The sequence below is a fragment of the Phacochoerus africanus genome, chromosome 7, assembly GCF_016906955.1.
Source record: "Phacochoerus africanus isolate WHEZ1 chromosome 7, ROS_Pafr_v1, whole genome shotgun sequence".
Lineage (NCBI taxonomy): Eukaryota > Metazoa > Chordata > Mammalia > Artiodactyla > Suidae > Phacochoerus > Phacochoerus africanus.
This window is the reverse complement of record NC_062550.1, coordinates 16,178,975-16,201,651: the sequence shown is the minus strand read 5'-3', so window position 1 is coordinate 16,201,651 and position 22,677 is coordinate 16,178,975. Positions and strand designations below refer to the sequence as shown.

The window sequence follows — 22,677 nt, the reverse complement described above, 5'->3', positions numbered from 1 at the left end:
CAACCCAAAGAAGCACATTGCTCTCATTCTTTCTGCCTACCGACTGTGTGAATATTTTTAGAAGCCTCGCCCTCGAGCAGTGGCCAGATAAATACTTCCCGACGCCAGATGTGCTCTCTGTGAATCAACATCAGGCAGGGAAGGGGAGAGGAGCAAACTCCCGGGCTCACGCCAAAACTGCAGTGACATATGAAAAGCTTAAACCAGTAGCATCTTTAAAGGCTTTCTGGCAAAATCCCTCCACCCTCGAAATATGGAGGGTGGACCCACATTTGGAGAGGTACCACACTGCTCGTCCTCTGCTGGTTGGCAATGGACCTTCAGGGTCAGTGGTCCCCCAGTCCAGACACTGACGGCACGAGCTCTCCTGAACGCAGAGGCCAGCTTGTGGCCATGTGTCTGCCTGCCTTTGCTAGAAGGGCCCTTTCTAAATATGCTTCCAGCAAGATGCTGAGTCAGGAAGAGCTGAGCATATCCAGCCGGAAGACAGACCAGCGGCAGCTGAAACACATTTTCAAAAACCTTGGAAGTGGGTGTGAGATGATGAAAAGAGAATGTGCCTGGAAGTGAAACATGTGAGTTCTAATCCTGGCTGTCTGCCCTTCACTCCAAAATCCAACAGCTTAGCAGCCCTACTGTGTGACAGGCACTGTGCCACATGGCGAGGAAACAAGGACGTGGCAACATACGGATTCACTGTGTACAAGCTTGGGCTCGTCACTTAGACTTTCTGGGCCATAATCATTCAATCGAGGGGTTGGAAAATGACCTTTAAGGTTCTGTCAAGCTCTAAGATTCTCAGATCCTTAAAGGATTCCCTGAAGTTCGAAGCAGAAGGAAGGAACAGCACCAGAGAAAGGGAAGAGGGGTGTGTGTGTGTGTGTGTGTGTGTGTGTGTGTGTGTGAGTGTGTGACCTTGGCAAATGCCAGGAGCAGAAATTAAGGATTAAGAATCTTAAGTAAAAAATATGACCAAAACTTTTTTGTAATGCTCCATATAGCTGCTGTTACATACTGGTCAAGGATCCCAGATGAAGGACCTGGTCATGGGAGTTGAGAGGCCCAGCATCACTGCCCTATTGCTTTATGCAAATGAGCCATTCTCCGGGGCTCCTGCCCATTGTTCCCAGCACAATGGCTTTCAGAATGCGAACCATTCTTCTCTTCCATTGGGGAATTCTATGACTCAGTAGGAAGCTATGTGCCTTATCACTTCTGGGACTACATCAGGGGACCAAGAGGTCAAGCTGTACCAAAGAACCCAACCCCCAAGCGAGAGGCTCACATTCCAGGCCTTGTAAAGACTACATTTCATTCTGAGAGCTCTGTGGGCAGGTGGCAGGAAGAATCTGCAGAGAAAGTTAACAGGGTGGATGACAGAAGGCCTTAGAATGTGCACCCCTCAGACCAGAACCCAGTTCTCTAGCCATGGCCTGACCACACGCCCCAGGTCCCACGCACCCTCAGGGCAGCTGACTTCCTGTTCTATTTGTTCCCCGGGGGGCCAGTCTTGTAAGCAGGCGCCTTGGATATTAAGAGTTCAGTGCTCAGACTATATAGTGTCTAAAATCCTCCTGTTTGTCATGGACTCTTCAGGCCTGGTCACAGGGCCTGGCACATAGTAATTACTCTGCAAATACTCATTTAACAAATGAACAGATAGAATTTCCTTTGTTGCTTAGTGGTAACGAACCCGACTAGTATCCATGAAGACGCAGGTTTAATCCCTGGCCTCACTCTAGTGGGTTAAGGATCCAGCATTGCTGTGGCTGTGGCGTAGGCCAGCAGCTACAGCTCTGATTCACCCCTAGCCGAGGAATTTCCATATGCTTCATATGCGGCCCTAAAAAGGAAAAAAAAAAGAAAAAAAAAAGGAACCTGAGGCTTGGATACATGAATAATTTATCTACAACACTGCCATTAGTAAGGGGTATCCCAAACTCAGGCAACCCAACTCCAAAGCCACTGCTCTTAACCTGGACTCTGCACAGCACTCAGCAGTTGCTAAAGCTAAATACTGAGCATCTGGTTCAGTCCTCAAAACAAGCCCGTGGGCATTATCCTCTCCCCACTTTATGGCAGAGGAAGCAGGGCTACCATGGCTCAACCAGTGTCAAGCAGCTAGTAAACCACATAGGATGGAATTTTCTAACTCTGCTGCCACTGATCCTTCTAGAACAATCCAGAACTTGGCCAGAAATGGAGAGACCCTGAGATTTCATGTCCTGTTCCTAGAAAGGCTGTTTTGACTAGCTGTTTCCTCCTTACTCTATGGACCACAGAGAACTAGTGATCACAGTTAACCACTCATGAAAAACAAGAGGTCACCCAGAAGTGGCTTCCAGGGGCCTCTCAAAGGACTGTGGTGACTAACAGTTGCCACTATGATCTGCAAACAGAATGCAAAACCAAAGCCACTCCATTGGTCCCTGCAAGGAAATAGTCTCCGTGTGATGCATGTGCTCAGCTGAGGGCAACAACAACAACAACAAGAGGATGATGCAAGGTCATTCCCATGCTCGGTCGGGGACCAGGGATGCAGCACCCACGTCATCAGTGGCCAATCAGAGGGACCCCTGGTGCCAGGAGTGCTAAGGCCATCTCATAATGAAACCCATGCGGTGAGTTCCGTTTATTTTGAAACTGTATTTGCTTATTTTGCAGCCACGATCAAAAGGCCATTCGGAGTGCTCTGTAGGAGGCACTTGAACTCTGTCGGCCAGGAGAGCTTTCTCCAGCTCCGGCAGCAGCCAGCAATAATACTCTCCATAAAAGCAAACCCATCACCCGCCGGTGCGCTCCTTCCCAACAGCAACCGCCACCCCCGTTTCCGTCAGCTTCCCAGTTCCACGGCTGGGGTGGCACGGTTGCAAGGGAAAAGGAGGACACGGGGGTGGGAGAGTCAGAGACGTGACAGGGATAGATGATAAAATAACTAGGGGCCCTGCCGTCAGATCCAGTAGAATGGGTCACACTTGGGCTCGGTGGGTCAGAGAGATGAATTCAATCCCCAACTCCACTACTTAACCACTGGGTTACCCCAGGAAAGTTACTTAATGTCTCTGTGCCTCAGCTTCCCTATCTGTGAAATGCTGTGGATAACAATACCTATCTCATATGGTTGTGAGACTGAATTTAAGTGCTATCGGGCAACTACAACCTGAAATACAAACGCCCTACTGTTATTGTTATAAGTATTCTGACAGTGATAATAACAGACTACGAGATCCCCAAGGGCAAGACGGTATTTTAGTCAACTTTGGAGGACCATGTCTGGCATGCAGTTGGAGATCAATAAATGCTTGTTGGATTTTGCAGTTTCAGCTGAACTGAGGGCTGGAGCCCAGGGACTCTCCCCACCCACCTGCCTGGAAGGAAGTGGCTGCCTTATTTGTAGGCGGCAGGTTGGAGCAGCGTTTAAGCCCCCCGCCAGCTGCAGTCCCCAGGTCCAGCATATCAATCAGCAAGGCAAGGGCTTTACCTTGATATTACAGTTGTCATCGAGCAGTATATTCTCCAGCTTCAGGTCCCGGTGGACCACGCCGTTCTGAAATGAGAAGACAGGCCGGGAAGTGAATGGGAGCAGCTGGGGTGAGAGAGGGGGAGAGAGGAGGGTAGCAGAAGGAAATCTTTGACAGATTAAAGCAATGCTCCAGCCCCGGTGGTCTTCGTCCCCATCCTTCCGGGCCTCTCTCACTGTCACGAAGCTCCCTGCCAGCGACCAGGCGACAGGAGAGCATTAGTCACTTGCTGTGCGGTTAAGGGAAAAATGACTGGAATCCATTCTCCCCCAGAGCCTGTAAAACAGCAGGAGGACCCTTTGTCGGAACGCAATTCCACTGTGTGAAGGCACCACAGTCCCGGGCAGTGGCGAGCACCGTCTGTGATGCGATTCCCGGGGAGGCAGCAGATTTCTCTGCTGATGACTCAGGAGGTGGGGGTCGCAGACCTTGCTTGTCTGTCTGCCTATCTGTCTCCGCGGCACCTGGCTCAGTCTATTCGGACTCATGAAACCATGCACCTGTCCCCAGGAGAACGGATGTTCTCCCAAGAGTATTTCCTAAGCGGCTGGAAGGGAAGGTTCTGGAGGTCCCTCTCTGCAGGGCAGGACTCAAGGCGGGGTGACCGGTGGAGGTGGGAGAGGCCAAGGAGACCGAGGCAGGCCACCACACCTGGGGACATTTCCAGTCGAGCAAACACTGGCAAAGCTGGCAGCTGAGCTCAGGGACAAGAAGCCAGCCAGGTGAATGGTGACAAGACGTCATTAGCCAAGAAGCCGTTGGTCTACACAGAGGTAACAACTGCCCTGCTCAATTCTTTTTAAAACCCAATGATCTTTGAAGGAGGAGGGTGGGCAAGGAAGAGAAGAGGAATTGAAAAGGACCAGCTCCTCGGGGGCTGGAAGGGCGTTTTTAACACCATTCAGCGTAAAGGACCTTTGCAGTTGAAGCTGTCTGTCCAAACCAACGGCCTAGGAATTCTTTGTCTTTCATTCAAGATTTTTTCAGTTCACGATCTGCATGTTTATACCACGTGCTATATTGCTTATTTTCCTTTCCATGTGGCAGTTCCTAGTATCTTCAAAGGCACTGAAGGAAAAGACGAAAACATGTATTTCTATTGCTCTTTCTAACCCAAATCTTCAGGGATGTGTTTTGAATTCAGAAATGCACACACCAGGGCTCCTGGAGGAAAGATATGGAATGCAAGGTAGCCGATTTTGAAGTTTGAATTCTGGGAGTCGTTTGGTTTACACCATTGCCTTCCTCATTTTCACAATAAGACGGAATGTATCTAATAAAGCCCCATTCATACAAAATCCAAGTTTCAGACACCTCAAATGATGGAAATAGAATCTGTGGTGCTTTACGAGGAGGCCGGACGATGAAAACATCGTATAATCTGAATTATCAAAGAGTCATCTGAGTCAGCAAAGAGGAGTCAAATAGGAGTTCCCGTCATGGCTCAATGGTTAACCAACCCAACCAGTATCCATGAGGACGTGGGTTCAATCCCCGGCCTTGCTCACCGGGTTAAGGATCTGGTGTTGCCGTGAGCTGTGGTGTGGGTCGCAGACGCGGCTCAGATCTGGCGTTGCTGTGGCTGAGGCATAGGCCGGCAGCTACAGCTCTGATTAGACCCCTGGCCTGGGAACCTCCATATGCTGCAGGTGAGACCCTAAAAAGACAAAAGACAAGAAAAAAAAAAAAAAAGAGCACAGGCCATTAGTTGTATGGCACTAAAATGTCCGTGTCAGTTCATAACCTATGTGAATGTCACCTATGCAAGGAACAGAAACAAGGGCATAAACAAGGTCAGAACCTCTGGCCTGCTAATCCCACTTCTGGAATTTCTCCTAAATAAATTATTCAAATGAGAGGAATAAAGGTTCATGTATGAAGAGGTCAATCCTATTTAGAATCAGAAATTAGAACCAGCCTCAATGCCCAACCATCACAGTAATTATAGAGCATTTTTCAGTAACGGAGGAATATGTTTTGCGTTTTCACTTAGGATTTCAATGTAGACACAGATGTAAAAAAATACATGCACTGTGGTACTCTGGATGGGATTGTGGAAGGGAGAGTGGTCACTGGTGGAAAAACTGGTAAAATCCAAATAAAACCTGGAGTTTTGTTAATAGCAGTGTAAGAATGTAGGTGTCTCTGTTTTGACAAATGTCCTACAGTCCTGCAAGTTGTTAGCATGAGGGTAAAACTGAGTGAAGAGGTACCTGAGAATTCTGTGCTATCTTGGAACCTTTGCTGTAAATCTAAAATTATTCAAAATAAGAAGTTTACATAAAAAAATAAACGTGAGGAGTAGGGGGACGAAGTTGGGAAAGATACAAACAAAAACGTCACTAGCAGGTCATCCGGGGCTTCTGGGCTTCTGGGGAATGATGATTTTCTTCTTTCTAGTTTACAGATTCTCTCTATATACAGAGAACAGATGGCACCTTTATTTATTTTCGGCCTCGTCTGCAGCATCTGGGCCAGGGATCAAACCCAAACCACAGCAGGATCTCGAGTCACAGCAGTGACAATGCCAGGTCCTTAAGCAATAGGCCACCAGGGAACTCCAGATGTCACCTTCATAATATGAAAAGAATCACGTGGTTCCCTAACAACCTGTGGCCAGCGCGGCGGCAGGGCTGGGCCATACCTTGTGACAATAGTGCACGGCGGAGACGATCTGCCGGAAGAAGTGCCTGGTCTCCCGCTCGCTGAGCCGGCGCCGCTCGCTGATGTAATCGTATAGCTCCCCTTTGCTGGCGTACTCCATGATGATCACAATCTTATCTTTGTTCTCGAACACTGCGGGGGGAATGGCAACACACAGACAGCCTGTTTACCCGACCAGCTCACTTATGATACAGAGACTGTGAGAGGGGACGAGGGAGATGTCACCGGACGGGGCAAACAAGTCAGGCCATCAACGCCACGAGGGGATGAGCAAGCTTCCCAAGCAGGTGGACCGTGACATCATCGCTGCCTCTGTCACCTGACTGGGAAACGTGCCTTCTTCTGAGGACCCCGCTCCCTTTACCAGGTTCCTTCCTCCCAAGCCCTTCCCATCGGATCGGCTCCCCTGTGGATGAGATCATGGGGAGTAACCGTTTGATATGGACCAGCTACCCAGACCCTGAAATGAATGGCTGAACTTGTTGCCTCTGTTCAAAAGCTTCCAGACTTTCCCTCCCACTCAAAATAAAACCCAAAGTCCCAAATGCAGCCACCAGACCCTTTTGAGCCCTATGATGCATCTATTCTGTGTATTTCTTTGGTCTCCCCCACTAGAATGTAATGAGGATTGAGCTGTCTCTTTTTTTTCTTTTTAGGGTCACACCTGCGTCATATGGAAGTTCCCACGGTAGGGGTCAAATCAGAGCCTCCGCTGCCGGCCTACCCCACCCCCACAGCCTATGTTGAAGCTCATGGCAATGCTGAATCCTTAGCCCACTGAGGGAGGCTCGGGATTGAACCTGTATCCTCATGGATATTAATCAGATTCTTAACCTGCTGAGCCACAATGGGAACTCCAAGGATTGATCTCTTTCATTGGCTGATGTACCCCCAGCACTCAATGCCCATTGGCAAAAGGTGTCAATTAATATTTATTAAATGGGGGAACTCAAAGCATCTTAAATGCATTCTGGACCATCACTGTAAATAATCAAAGCACTAAATGCTTCTCTCTCCCCAACGCTGATATTCTCTAACACTGATGTTCAAACGCTGCTCTCCTGAGTCCTAGGAGCTCCAGGCAGATGCCCAAGGGGGCAGGTTGGGAGACCATGAACAGAGTCTAGGTCCTCAGCTCCACTGCAGCCAAAGCCCCTCCAATGCTATCTGTTTCACAGTTGGGGGTTTCACACAAGATGCCCTTTGAGCGAAGATAAAATAATCATCATATTGAAATCTATCACTTCCAAGGGATATGGTGTAAAAACCTTTGTAGGGTACCCAAGACCCTCCCGTTCCCTGTAGGACCCCTGCCTACCTCCCTCCATCTCACTGGCTTCTACCACTCCCTATCAGTACCCTCTGCCCACCAATGCCAGATCTGTTCACAATTGTGCCAGATTGTTCAGAATCTGATGTCAAGTTGTTATTTCTCTCTCTCTCACACACACACACACACTGCTGTATCCTCATGGATATTAATCAGATTCTTAACCTGCTGAGCCACAATGGGAACTCCAAGGATTGATCTCTTTCATTGGCTGATGTACCCCCAGCACTCAATGCCCATTGGCAAAAGGTGTCAATTAATATTTATTAAATGGGGGAACTCAAAGCATCCCTGGCCTTGCTCAGCAGGTGAAGGATCCAGTGTTGCCACAAGCTCTGATGAAACCCTTAGTCCGAGAACTTCCATATGCCAAAGGAGTGGCTGCAAAAAGAAAAAAAAAACTATTTTAAAAAAAGAGAACAGGAGTTCCTGTCATGGCGCAGTGGTTAACGAATCCGACTAGGAACCATGAGGTTGCTAGTTAACCCCTTGCTCAGTGGGTTAACGATGCGGCGTTGCCGTGAGCTGTGGTGTAGGTTGCAGACGCGGCTCGGATCCCGCGTTGCTGTGGCTCTGGCCTGGGCACGCGTTGCTGTGGCTCTGGCCTGGGCCGGTGGCTACAGCTCCGATTCAACCCCTAGCCTGGGAATCTCCATATGCCGCGGGAGCGGCCCAAGAAATAGCAAAAAGACCAAAATAAATAAATAAATAAATAAAGAGAACACACGAATGAACTCAAATATGGTGTCTGCAGGTGTGGTTGTAAAAAGGAAAAAAAAAACTATTTAAAAAAAAAGAACATAAGAATGAACTCAAATATGGCATCCGCCTTGCTTCCCTTCCACCTCTCACTGCGCTAATGGATACTTACCTCACAGCACTTTGAAACTGCATGGATATATTTGCTGACTACATATTTATTTCCCCTGCCTGGACTCTGAGCCTAGACTTGGAAAAGTAAAAACTGTAATTTTAGAATCAGGCATTCCTAAGTAGATGCCTGGATCTGCCTCTTACTTGCTGTGTGACTCTGGGGGAGTTGCTTGCCCTCTCTGTGCCTTTGGTATTTACATCAGTATTTCCCAGAATTGTTGGGAGGATTTATTGACATCAGGTATGTTAAGTGCTTAGAACAAGGCCTGCCCTCATGGCACACACTCAATAATGTTATTACTGTTGGTATCAATACTCTCGGACTCCAGAGGGCCCAGCACTGAGCCAGACGCACGGACACCCTCAATGAACTGGACTGTGCCCCCAGCCAGCATCCCCTGTCCTCCCGCACCTCGTCCCTGGCTGCTAGCAGCTCAGGCCCCTCCAGTTTCTTTCTGGCTCCTTCAAGTCCAGCCAAACCTCTCTGATAAAACGGAGGGAGAAGGAGGAGGAGAGAGAACAGCCAGATAAAATTGGCTGCTCCCGCGTCTGCTGGCCTTGGTGTACCCTGCAGCTTTGGCTCCTGCCAGGGATCTCAGCCTGTTGTGCACTCTTCATTAACAATCAACTTTGGAAACTGGAAAGCCTGCCTCAGGATGCATGGCTCAGGCTCTAAAAATGAAAGAGTGATAGGCCCTGGAGAGGGCAGCGGGTTTTCTAATTTTAAAAATGGTTGCAGGGTGAGGGGGATGGCAGGACAGAAAAGTACTTTGAGAGGGAAATAAACAAAGAGCCTCACACCCCCAAAGAGTCGGATGTGCCCTTAAAGGAGGCCAAAGCCACTGGTCCCCTCAGTGACCATCAGAAGGTGTGGGTCACTGGCTTCATGCAGACGAAAGGACTGTTTCAGTGAGCAGACTTGTCCCTTTCCTGGCTCAAGGAGATAGAAACACGGTTCAGTTCAACACAGTTCAATGTGCCAAAGAGTTTACTAAACAGCTTCCATCGCTAAGTCCTGCCGGTCCTACCTCTAAAAACAGACCCCGATCCTGTCCACCTGTCTCCCATCCCCGGCCACCCCTTTCCCAATCATCTCCCTCTTTCATGCTTGGTCCTCTGCTGACTGCATTTGGAGGGGCTAGGGACCAGTTGTTCCGAATGCAGGTTTCCTGGTGCCCTAGTTCTGAGAGACGTTCTGGAAGTAAAGAGGGTTCCACAGTGAGACAAGTAAAATATCTGGAAAATGCTAATATTTGATCACTCTTGGAGAACCAAGATTCTGAAAAATGCTAATATTTGATCACTCTTGGAGAACCAAGATTCTGTTTTGAACCACAGGGGTTTTTTGTTTGTTTGTTTTTTTGTCTTTTTAGGACTGCACCTGTGGAATATAGAAGTTCCCAGGCTAGGTGTCGAATCAGAGCTGTAGCTGCCAGCCTACGCCACAGCCACAGCAACGCCAGATCCTTAAACCACTGAGCGAGGCCAGGGATCGAACCTGCATCCTCATGGATACTAGTGAGATTCGTTTCCGCTGAGCCACGATGGGAACTATGAGAACCCGTTTTCTTTAACTCCTGAGTTTTGCAGAGTGATTTGACCATTTCTGTTTCCCTACTGAACTAACCAGGAGGTGGTCTGGGAACCACAGGATGAGTGGTGCTACCCTCCCTGTGGGCAGCCGGGCAAGAGAACAGCCAACGTGGCCAGGCCTGGCTCTGGGACTCCACCCCCAGGCCCCCAGCAGGAAGCAGCTGGAGTCCCATGGCAAGGCCTTAATTGCAACCCTAGATTAACTAAATATAAACAACATTTCTAGACTTGGAGTGTCCATGATTCATCGAGGAGACCATTTGGTATTATACTTGAAGTTTCTTGAGTCTTTCCTAATAATAGCAGCATTTATTGAAGACCTACTATGTGCAGGCACTGTGCCAATAGCACATCTGTTCCACAGATGAGAAAATCTGGATACAGAGAGGTGCGTAACTGCTACGGCCACAGAGCAAGTACAAGGCCTGGACCTGAGTCAGACTGCACACTCCACGCCCTTAGCCCCTGTACTGTTAACCATATACAGCAACCCCTCTGACCCTCAGTCTCTTCATCAGTCAAATGAAGCTAATAACCTCCTCACAGTGTTATGGGGCTTCAGTGAGCTCACGGGTCCAGCACCCCCAGCACGGTGCTCCTGCCACTGCTCAATCAATGGGAGCCATTCTCAAAATTTTTTCTTTTTCATCTTTTTAGGGCTGCACACATGGCATATGGAAGTTCCCAGGTTAGGGGTTGAACTGGAGCTGCAGCTGCTGCAGCTGGAGGTTCCCAGGCTAGGGGTCCAACTGGAGCTGTAGCTGCCGGCCCATGCCACAGCCACAGCCACGCAGGATCCGAGTCGCATCTGTGACCTACACCACAGCTCATGGCAACGCAGGATCCTTAGCCCACTGAGTGAGGCGAGGGATCCAACCCAGGTCCTCATGGCTACTAGTCAGGTTCTTTACCGCTGAGCCACGACGGGAACTCCTGTTCTCATAATTACTTCATCGGCCTCTTAGTTTCCTCTCCCCACCGGCATCGCCGTTTAAAACATGCCGCAGCTGCCGCAGAACCAGGATTTTTTGAGCAGGAAGAACCTTAGATCAACTATTATTTTTCCAGAATGGCCCTGGATTTATAATGTATACGAGCAAGGCCTTGGGAATTCGTCCTAAAGAATGATCAGCTTCCGCAGCCACGGCTCCTTGCCTGCATTAAGGTCACCATCAGTGAGGTGATAGGAACACTCTTGGCCATTCTTCTGGCAGAAAGGGCTGCCTCCCTTGGGCACTTTTACAACTGGTTATTTATAAGCCCAGAAATCTTGTCTGTGTTTATGTTATTAGTCACTAAGCAAAAGCTTATTTTCCACCAGTTGGGAAGGGTTTCCTTTCTGAAGAATGAAAGCCTGTGTCTCTTGGCCAGACAGTTTTACCCAGAAGCCCGGTGGCTCCAGAATGGTAAGGAAAACTATGGCCCTTGACATGCCAGGCCTACCAGGAAAATTAAACCCTGAACAGCAACTTAGCTCAGCCTGAGTCAGCCCACGGCTCGGGGGCCAGGTCCACGCGGTGCACACCCAGGTTGTCACTAGAGCAACGAAGCTTTATAAAGCACCCACTATGTAGATAGCAGGATGGCAGAAAAGACAGCATAAAGCAGAACTACCAGAGTTGGCAGGTGCTGAAAACTAAGGCAAGAGAAAGAAGGAGACTAGGAATGAGACGCAGAGGCCTTCAAGTCCCACAAGGAGCTGGGGGCGGAAGTGGGGGGTGGTCAGACAGGTGACCAAGCAATGCCAAGAACAAGAATGGATGGAACAAGGGACAGGGTGGCATCCAGGATCCTGGACCCATGAAATAGGGCAGGGCTCGCACCCCCAGACAGTGACCCCTTCTTCCCTAGACAGCTGAATCCTAGACACAGCGGTTAACATTTACACAGCTGCTGCATGCCACGGACGGCCACGTCCAATCCTAACAATCCTGAGACAGGTATTAACATTATCCCTCCTTTGTGAATAGGCGGCCAGCGCTCAGATCAAGAAACAATGTGGCCAGGAGTTCCCATCATGGCTCAGCAGTTAATGAACCCAACTAGTATCCATGAGACTCGGGTTCGATCCCTGGCCTTGCTCAGTGGGTTAAGGATCCAGCGTTGCTGTGAGCTGTGGTGTAGGTCGCAGATGCAGCTCGGATTTGGTGTGGCTGTGGCTATGGTGTCGGCTGGCAGCTGTAGCTCTGATTTGACCCCTAGCCGGGGAACTTTCAAATATCACAGGTGGGGCCCTAAAAAGACAAAAGAAAGAAAGAAACAATGTGGCCAGTGGTAGGAAAGCACCCTCTCCTGTCCTCTTTGGTCACTACCCATCTCCCCAGGGACATGTACATATGCCCGTATCACAGATTCAGTACTGATTTTGATTCTACAAATGGAATCCTGCAGCACACAGTATATTCTATTCTTTTGTGTCTGGCTTCACTTTTTCAACATTACATTTGTAAGAGTAATCCATGCAGTTCCGAGCTGTCAAAGACTGTCCACCCGCGTTGCTGTAGGGTACTTCATTGTGCGACTGTATCACGTTACAGAACCATGTACCAGTGGTTACTGATCCACTACTGGTGAGCGACACTGGGTGGTTTCCAGGTGAGGCTCATTACGAATCATGTCCCTATGAACATTCTTGTGCATGTCTTGTTTTGTTTTGTTTTTTTGTTTTTGTCTGTTTAGGGCTGCACCCATAGCTTATGGAAGTTCCCAGGTGAGGGGTCGAATCAGAGCTGCAGCTGCCAGCCTATGCCACAGCCACAGCAGATCCGAACTGCATCTGCGACCTACCCCACAAGTCACAGCAACACCAGATCCTTAAGCCACTATGCAAGGCCAGAGATAGAACCCACGTCCTCATGGATACTAGTCAGGTTTGTTACTGCTGAGCCGCAATGGGAACTCCTTGGGTGCATCTTTTCATGCTCCTCTGTAGGCACCTCTGGGCAGAGGACCAGTACAGATTTGGTCCCAAATGTGAGTGACTCTAAAGATTATGTTCTTGCCACGACTCTGCACCACCTTCCCCAACATCCCTTTACCCTCCTTGCATAAAACTCGATGAAGAAGATCCTTCTCCATCAGAGAACCCACATCACTACCTTTTCTGAAAACGCTTGTTTATCAGCCTCTCTGAAGCAATGAGCTGAGCAACTTGCCATGTGATAAAGGAGACAGAAACATAGCCCGAGACACTGTCTTTGACCTCTGGGAGCTGCTATCTAGTTGATTATAACCCGTCCTTACAAAAACAAATACACTGCTAACCTGTGTGATACAGACTGGAAGTACCCAGGTGATCAGAGAGAAAGAGCTGAGGTCTGAGACCTGAGTGGGCCTGGGGAGATTCTAGAGAAAAGAGGTGCAGAACCGAACCCCCCAAAATGCCTTGGGTTCTGGTTGCACAAGCCAGTGTTACCACTGCCCTCGGCATAGCCTAAAATATCCAGACTCTCTCTTTTCTTCTGCTGCTCCACAGAAGGGCCTTCTTCCCAGACACCAACTTGAATTATTTGTCGTGTTTTCTTTTTCTTTTCCATTTCAAGGGAGAGTGGGAATTGGTTGCTATGGGAACAGCGACGTCTCCCACTTAATTCTGAGTTTCATCAGATGTTCACTTTGACAGTCCGGTGCTGCTGCCTTCGGATGGTCTGGCTTTCACAGCCACGCTAATTACCCACCCCCTACCCAGCCCCTCCTGCTGCCCTCGGGGCTAATAACACAACTTGTTTGACTTGAGAGAAGGCCTGTGATTAAAAACAGTGCTCTGGCCTGGGGAGTGAGGCGATCTGGGGATTTCAACCCTTCGCCAGCCTTGACGAGGCCATTCAGCGAAGACATGGGCTCGGGAAGGGGAGAGGGTGGGAATCGAGTAACAGGAAGCTCCAAGAGAAGCAGGTTAGGAAACACGGAAGCAGGAGAGAGGACGTCTCCTTTGTTGGTTTTAAGCATAAAGGCCAAGGCCCTAGAGTGGACCCGTCAGAATTCTCCTCATGCCTTTGTCCTCTCCCAACTCCATCTCCTAAATGAGTTCGGCGTGCTGCCATCCCTTCTGCGGGGTGCCCTCCTCGCATGGCAGCATTTTCATTACTTTCCTAAAACCTCAAGCAGGAAGAAGTGCCATTCCGCTCCTCAGGGGTGCTCTTTTATTAAAGTTCGGTGGGATCCTCCCAGAAAAGCAGCCTTCTTCTTCATTTCAGAAATGGATTGTCTGCAACCTCATTAGGTCAGGTAATCCACACCAGGTTCATTCTGCAAGAGTTCCCTCCCCAGAACTCAATTTCAAACACCTTATGGGCTCACAGCTTCCTAAGATGGTCCTCTAATCCCACAAGAAAATTAAGCTACACTGGCAGCTCTCCTATCATCGAGTTGGCCACAGTTGACTCCGTTTCCTGCTTGGGACAATGAAAGGCTCTTTTAGTTTACTCATTGTCTTTTCTTAAACCAAAACTCTTTCTGGATGTGGGCTGGCGTGCCCAAGGAGAACATGGCAGTGGACTCCACAGAAGGCAGAAGAAATGAAAGAAAGTTTCTAAGCTACCTGAGGAAGGAGATGCAAGAGGCTGGACAAGAACCATTCATTAGGAGTTCCTGTCGTGGCTCAGTGGTTAACGAATCTGACTAGGAACCATGAGGTTGCGGGTTCGATCCCTGGCCTTGCTCAGTGGGTTAAGGATCTGGCGTTGCCGTGAGCTGTGGTGTAGGTTGCAGACTCAGCTCGAATCCCATGTTGCTGTGGCTCAGGCGTAGGCCAGTGGCTATAGCTCCCATTTGACCCCTAGCCTGGGAACCTCCATATGCTGCAGGAGCAGCCCAAGAAATGGCAAAAAGACCAAAAAAAAAAAAAAAGAACTTTTCATTAGTGCTATTGGATGGAGGGGGGGGGGCAAGGTCAAACACTAGGAGGGCCAGGGACGTGGCCAGGACAGGGGATTTGTGTGGGAAAAGGAAACAGGGCACCGTGTTGGGCCAACCAATGGACTCCATCCTCCTGCACAGTGAACTTCTAGAAAAAAGCATGCTCCCCATTTTGGACAGTGAATGGGGTCAACTCCCTCTCTTGAAAATCCAGGGGGGTCTGCTATCCCACTTCATCCCACCCTCATCACTTAGGGTAGAAAAACCAAACGTGTGGTTATCACACCTCCGGTTCTAGCCACTGCTCGAGCCGCCATGTGTGGCTCAGAAGTACTCCGTCAACCTTAAATTCTCGTCTGCTTCATTAGGCAACGGAGGGCAGAGCTTAAGAGCTTGACTCCCAGAGACAGGTTCAAATCCAGGTTCTGCCATTTACGCAGTTGAGGGACCTTGGCAAGTTACTTAACCTTTTTGTTGCCTTGGTTTCTGCATCTGTTAAAACAAAGCTTCCAGCCTCCCTGCAAGAACTACCCCAGGACCCAGCAAGCAGGCAGCAGACATGTAAGGGTTAGCTGTTACATTAGGCGGCAAGTCTTAGTTTAAGAAAGAACAAATGAAGACATGCCTGGATCAAATCCAGGATCATTGTGGATATGTGTTGGCAGAATCCATACTTGAGATGGCACATGTGCCTTTGAGAGGTGGGAGAAGGGAGGAGAGGGTGAACTAACACTCAAACACATCAAAGGTCTCAGCAAAGCCAGAGGTGGAGACGAGCCTGGCTCTCCGAACTGGAGTCCACCCCTCAGTTCCCAGCAGTGTTCTAAAGCACAGGTGTCAACCTTGGAGCCACACCTACCAGATGGACCCACCGTCAGAAATCACTGGAGGGCATGGAGCACAAAATCAGCACCCCCCCCCCAAAAAAAAATCCCAGACTCTGCAAGTTAGAAACTACAGTTCATCTAGTCCAATCCCCCTGCCAATACCCAAAGGCCCCTGCAGGGTATGGCCACTGCAGAGACTCGCCTTCTACTCGCCACCGGCCTTCCTAAGTGCAGCTGCTGACTGCCCGGGCAAATGAACAGAGCCATCCCAGCTTATTTCAAAAGACCACAGGTTCCATAGCAATAAAGTGTCCTTTTTCTTCCCCCCTTCAAAAATTAGCTTTAAGTGCAAGTGGTATTTTTTTGAGGCACTAGAAAATACTGAATTCCAGGAAACCCAAGAGGGCGAGGCAGGACAGCCAGGGAGTAGTGTTCGCGTTGGGTTGTTTTATTTCTAATCTCCAGCCTCTAGAAAAACGACTTGGGTGTAATCAAATAAAAACAATGAAAATAATACACTGGAAGGTCAAATGGCTAACTTCATAGGAAACTCATTAGAAACGTGACTGGACGGATTCACAGCCCAGGGGGCCATTCGTACGATTCTGAGTGAAGAAAACCCTCTGGACCTGTGGGATTAACAGCGGTGGGTCCTTCGTTTGGATGCAGTCTGAGGAGACTGCATGAGGAACTTGCAAATCTGGCAGCAGAGGGAGTGTGTTACAATGCTCAGCAATTCACCATGGGTTCAGAAGAGTAAACACACGCATAATACACCACGTTGCCAAGTTCAACAAACTGTTTCATGGGGCTCTGAGCCCCTGATGAGGGCAGCAACCAAATGGCTGAGGAAGGAAACCCAAGCCCAAAGGTATCGTCCTCGGCTCTTGGGTGACGGCTGCCAGACACACGTTCTTCTCTGGAATTCACCGATGACAAATGATGGGATCAAGGCAAGGGTCTAGAGCGGGGCTCGTTTCCTCTGGCTTGGAGGATGAAGTCCATCTTTCTCAGCCTGGCCAATGAAATTGAAATCCCTAGTGGGGCGGCCCAGGCATCAGTATTTCTTCTTACAAACGCCCAGTGAAATTCTAACATGCATCCAGAGTTTAGAATCACTGCAATGGACAATCTGACCCCAACCTTCTCTTTACCACCTCCTGATAGAAGGTTCTACTCCAGCCAGAAAGGACCTCTCAGATCCCAAACATCACATCAAGAACAACCAACAGGGGAGTTTCCGTTGTGGTGCAGCAGAAACGAATCCTACTAGTATCCATGAGGTTGTGGGTCCGATCCCTGGTCCCGCTCAGTGAGTTGGGGCTCTGGTGTTGCCTCGCGCTGTGGTATAGGTCACAGACGAAGCTTAGATCCCACTGTGGCTGTGGCATAGGCCGGCAGCTGCAGCTCCGATTCAATCTCTAGCCTGGGAACTTCTATATGCCATGGGTGTGGCCCTAAAAAGCAGAGAAAAACATAAAACAATGATCAGTATAGCTTATTAAGCATGTACCGGGGACCATGCTTTGCAATTTTATTTGTTATCTTATTTAATCCTCACAATCTTATCTATTAAGTAGCTCGCTGGTGACCCCATTTTATAGCTAAGGGAACTGAGCCCCAGAGAGATTAAGTCACTACCGCAAGATCACGTAACAGCAACTGGCAAGCAAGCTGACTCATTCACATCTAGGCCCATTTGGACCATAAACACATACTCATCCTACTAGAACAGTACCTGGAACACAGGTGCTCAATACATTTTTGTCAAATGAATGAATGACTGAATGATGAATGACTCGGTAAGCAAATGAATGAGAACAGTGGGTAGTATTAGTGACCCACAGACGCTGTGAGATCAGCTCAGCCTCCCCCTGCCTTCAAAAGGGCCTAACACAGGATCTGCTTGCTGCCTGAAAATCTGGATTACAACACTTGAGCCAGAGAAGAGATATGTTAACTGCTTCCACTGTAGGTATTTCCAAGTCATTGATGCTCGCATCAATACTGGACTTTGGCTTCTAACCTACTGAGCAAGGGTTTTTCTAATACAGTGGTTTGTAAATTTAAGAGTGCATCAGAGTCACGTGGAAGGCTGGTTATTACACAGAACACCCGGCCCACAGGCAGGGTTTCTGATTCAGTGGGTCTGGGGTGGGGCCTAGGAGATGCTGCTGCTGCTGGTCCTGGATCGCCCTCTGAGAACAGTGCCCAAATGCATTATTAGTCAGTTTATCAGGGTCCTGCCATCCTTAAGGGGTTCTTTTCCAGAGGCTGCAACAGTTCCTGACTCCAGGACTTCTGGCCATAAGCTGCGAGGGAGGAGAAGGTAGGAACGCCTTCATCTGAGTCCGGATTTTTTTTTTTTTTTTTTTTTGCTTTTAGGGCCACATTTGTGGCATATGGAGGTTCCCAGGCTAGGGGTTGAATCGGAGCTGCAGCTGCCAGCCTACACCACCGCCGAAGCAACTCGGGATCTGAGCGGAGTCTTCAACCTACACCACAGCTCAAGGCAACACTGGATCCTGAACCCACTGAGCGAGGCCAGGGATCAACCCAAGTCCTCATGGATACTAGTTGGGTTCTTTACCACTACGCCACAATGAGAACTCTAAGAGCCTGGATTCTTAAAAGCAGTGATTTTTTCACTAAGAGGCAAAAACTATATCCCCTTTCAGAAAGATCTACTGGACAGTCAGGAGGCATAGGCAGCTTTAAGAAGCATATTGTAATGTATACTTCTAGGAAGACGGGAGGAGCTTTTTTTTTTTTTGCTTTTTAGGGCTGCACCCGTGGCATACAGAAGTTTCCAGGCTAGCGGTTGAACTAGAGCAACAGCTGCCAGCCTACGCCACAGCCACAGCAAAGCCAGATCCAAGCCATGTCGGAGACCTACACCACAGCTCATAGCAACGCCGGATTCTTAATCCACTGAGCAAGGCTAGGGATCAAACCTACATCCTCATGGATACTATCTGGGCTCATAACCTACTGAGCCATGACGGGAACTCCAGGAGGATCTTTTAACTGGCAATGTCTTAACGGTAGGCATTTGGAGAATTTTTTATTTTTTAATTTTTTTTGTCTTTCTTTGGGGCCTCACCTGCAGCACATGGAGGTTCCCAGGCTAGGAGTCGAATTGGAGCTGTAGCCACCAGCTACACCACAGCCACCACAATGCCAGATCCGAGCTGCTTCTGCGACCTACACCACGGCTCACAGCAACGCCGGATCCTTGACCCACTTATCAAGGCCAGGGGTTGAACCTGAAACCACATGGTTCCTAGTCGGAATCGTTTCTGTTGCGCCACAATGCAAACTCCAAGAATTTTTCGGAATATAGCTTCTTTTACATCTTCTAACGGGCAGCAGGTTTAAGGCTCATGGAGCCAGGTAATGAGGCTCCGGTGATGATCAAAACACACTTGCTTATTTGCTTTGCTATTTTGTTTGTGAAGTTTGAGAAATCCCAAAGGTGAGCAATCATAGCTGACAAGCGCCAAATAGCCTCCCTTACTTTGTCCCAGAAAGCCAGGTTCACCCTTATCTAAGACAAGGGACATGACGAAACGCTGGCCAGTTCTGGCACATCACAATGCAAAGGGCCAAGAATGAGATGTAATCTTGCAAGGCCAAGAAGAGAGATTTCCAGGAACCAAAAAAAAAAAAAAAAAAAACCAAGGGGATAAAATGAAGGCCTGGCCCAATCCCCCGCCCCCCACCTTTCTGCTTTTATGCGCCCGACCAGTACCAGATGGGGTGCGACTTCCCTGAAGCCCTGTGCTGTGAGATGCTTGTTCTCAGTTTTGCAGATTGAGTCTCCTAGACTTTCAAAGGGGAAATGGGGGTGAGACAATGTGCCTTTGATGTTTGAACTTGGGTCCTGCAATCAGAACCCCAGGCAAAAATCGTTTTTTATCTCTTCCATCCTAGGCAACCAAGTTGAAAGCTCCAGCGGGCACTTCCTTTTCAGCTGTTCTTTGCACATTGTCAATTACTTCCCCGCTGGGAGACTGGAATTCCTTTGACTGGAAACAGGGGTCCATCTCAAGATGGTGCCAGAGATTGCTTTCTTCCTTTTCTCTCTCAATTAGGTTACCCTCAGCCTCACAGGCTGCAAGAGGTGTGTCTCTCCTTCTTTGTTTACTTAGCATTAGAAGCCAGCTACGGTTTGTGTTTACGCCAAGTTGACAAATTTGAGGGTCAGTCACCTTCACCTCTGGGTCAATAGGAGAGTAACCCCGGGTCTGGTTCAAGAAGGAAACATTCGAAAGAAATTATTTTTGAGATGTGGTGAACAGTAGCATCAATTCGGTGAAGTTGCAGATGTCTGGAGCCTGCAGGTATTGTGAATAAGATACCAGTAACTTCTATTTCCATGAGCTGTCGCTTAGAAAACACTTGACCGGTGAGTTTACCAGATTGGGGCCCCAAGCTTCTTCCTGAGATGCAGGCAGAAATCATTTCTAAAATACCCAATGCTCTCACATTTCTTAGACAGTAACCTCTGTGGAGGCCAGGAAGTCTCTGGATCACAGGTTCTAGGACAAGGCAGCCCAAAGTAGGGTTGCTGCAGACCACCACATGACCTGGCTAGCATTAGGAGCACCAGCTTCACAGTGAGGCTGACTAGGTTCATCTCTCAGATCTACCACTTACTGGCAGTTGGTATAATGTTGGAAAAGGCCCTTAGCCTCTAAGCTTCATTTTTTTTTTTTACCATAAAATAGGGATGTTAACAATTTGTCTTTCATGGATGTAAGGATTAAATAAGATAATACATAATCCATCCTAGCACAAGGTACTCAATAACTCCTAGCTATTATTAGTATTATTTTCAAGTGTAAATTTTTTTTTTTTCCTTTTTAGGGCCACACCTGCAGCATATGGAAGTTCCTGGGTTATGGGTTGAATTGGAACTGCAGCTGCTGGCCTATGTAGCAGCCACAACAATGCCAGATCTGAGCTGTGTCTTCAACCTACACCGCAGCTCATGGCAACACCGGATCCTTAAACCACTGAGCGAGGCCAAGGATCAAACCCTTGTCCTCAGGGATACTAGTCGGGTTTGTTACCGATGCACTTACAATGAGAACTCCAGTTTTTTTTTAATGGCCGCACCTGTGGCATATGGACGTTTCTGGGCCAGGGACTGATTCCGAGCAGCAGCTGTGAGCTACCCACAGCTGGGCCATACCAGATCCTTCAACCCACCATGCCAGGCCAGAGATTGATCCCGTGCCTCCAACCCACACCTCTGCAGGATGCAAGCTTCTGCAGTTGGATTCTTAACCCACTGTGCCACAGCAGGAACTCCTGTGTATATTTTAAATCACAAAGAACAAAGGTCCTTGCTGAAGAAACAATTCTAAGGCCTTAGAAGAAACCAACTCTACTGACACCTTGGTCTTGGGTTTTCAGCCTTCAAAATCAGGACCAAATCAACTCCTATGGTTTAGGCCATTCGATCTGTGGTAGCAGCCCGAGGGAATCATTAACCTTCAGAGCCTCAGTTTCCACAACTACAAAATGGGAATACCTGGAGGCCCACTCCCCAGGTGTGCTGTAGGGCTCAAATGAGACCAGGTGTGAGAGAGCTTTGCAAACAATTCAGAGTTCAACAGGCGACATCAGGATGTTTAACTTCACTCTGGGAGCTGGGTCCCGGGGTCCCAGGCAGGGAAGCAGACAAGGTCACGAGCCCTAGAGATTGCGGAGTCAGAGTTAGAGGTATAAGAGCTGGAACAGCGCCTTGTTCCTATCCCCTGGGGAAGGGAGGGGAGCTGCCCTCCTCCACAGTTATTTCATGGATGTGGGAGAAACAGAACTTGCGTAGGAGAAGGGAAAGAGAACAGAACAGAAACTTGGAGCTCTCTAAGAAATTAAAAGCAAAAGCGAGCCACACTGAGGTCCCTGGGAGTTTTCTAGATGAAAACACTACCTTATTTGCAGGGCACTCTGCAGGTCACAAAACCCTGAAAGGTGGTGGGTTTCTTTTTCACCTACCAGAGGTCAGGACTCCCTCTGAGGGTCCAATGAAAGCTATGCATTTACCCCTTACCTAGAAAAAAATTACACATGAACTTAACACTGAAAACATTATACACCAACAGGGTCCCATCCTGCAATGACGAAAACGTTCCATATCTGCGCTGTCCTGTGTGGCCGTCCCTATCCACACATGGCTGTGGAACCACTTGACATGTGGCTAAGGTGACTGCGGAACTGAATTTTTCATTTCTTTCAATTAATTTACATTTAAATATCCAGCTGTGGTGACTGGCTTCTGTATTAGCATAGTTTTATCCGATTCCAGAGGATTTACAGGCCACCCCCCCCTCCCCCGCAGCTCACCCGCGAAATACTCTTGTCAATGGACCCCAAGTTAAGAACCACTTATGATGATCATGGGGTCTTCATAACAATGACCTTTCAGAGCTTACCAATACATGCATCATCTCATTTAAACCTACTGACCAACCCTGAGAGAAGGGCAGAATGGTTATTCCCATTTTATAGGTACAATCACTGAGGCACTGAAAGGCCCACCATCCTGCCCAAGGTCTCAGGGCTGGTGTGAGAACTCACACTCTTTCCTGACTCTCTAACACCAGTTCTAAAGGTTTTACGAATTGAAGTCCAAGCCCTCACCTGAGGCCTTGGGAACTTATTTCTAGTCACCCAGAGAAAATTTAATTCATGCTGGTACCCATCTTTAAAGTTATAAGCAAGGGCTTCTCTTCCTGAAGCCTCCAGCTGGGGCTGGACTGAGGCCATCCGGATCTTGATAAGAAAATGTTCTTCCACTGAGGTTCGTCTCTGGCCTTCCCTTGGGAGGGGGACAGATTACTGTTCCCCGTCTGGCCAGGAGTTCCCAGGCCGAGAAGGGCATGAGGCTGGCAATGGAGGTAGGCTTCTCAATGCCAAATTTCCATGACCACAGACCACCTCCCAGATAAAGCACCTGGAAACTTCACGCTGGATTAACACTCTCTCTCCCTTCCTGGTAAGG

General features: G+C 48.6%; 1 protein-coding gene across 2 annotated transcripts in view; it reads right to left on the bottom strand.

Moving 5' to 3' along the window:
• NUAK1 (NUAK family kinase 1) overlaps positions 1–22,677 on the bottom strand; it is a 73,655-nt gene that overhangs the window by 16,078 nt on the left and 34,900 nt on the right. For both annotated transcript variants that reach the window (XM_047786486.1, XM_047786487.1), the window contains 2 exons: positions 6,166–6,317; positions 3,482–3,547 (listed from right to left, as the gene is read on the bottom strand). In XM_047786486.1, the coding sequence (XP_047642442.1) occupies positions 3,482–3,547; positions 6,166–6,317 (218 nt within the window). The remainder of the gene's footprint in view (positions 1–3,481; positions 3,548–6,165; positions 6,318–22,677) is intronic.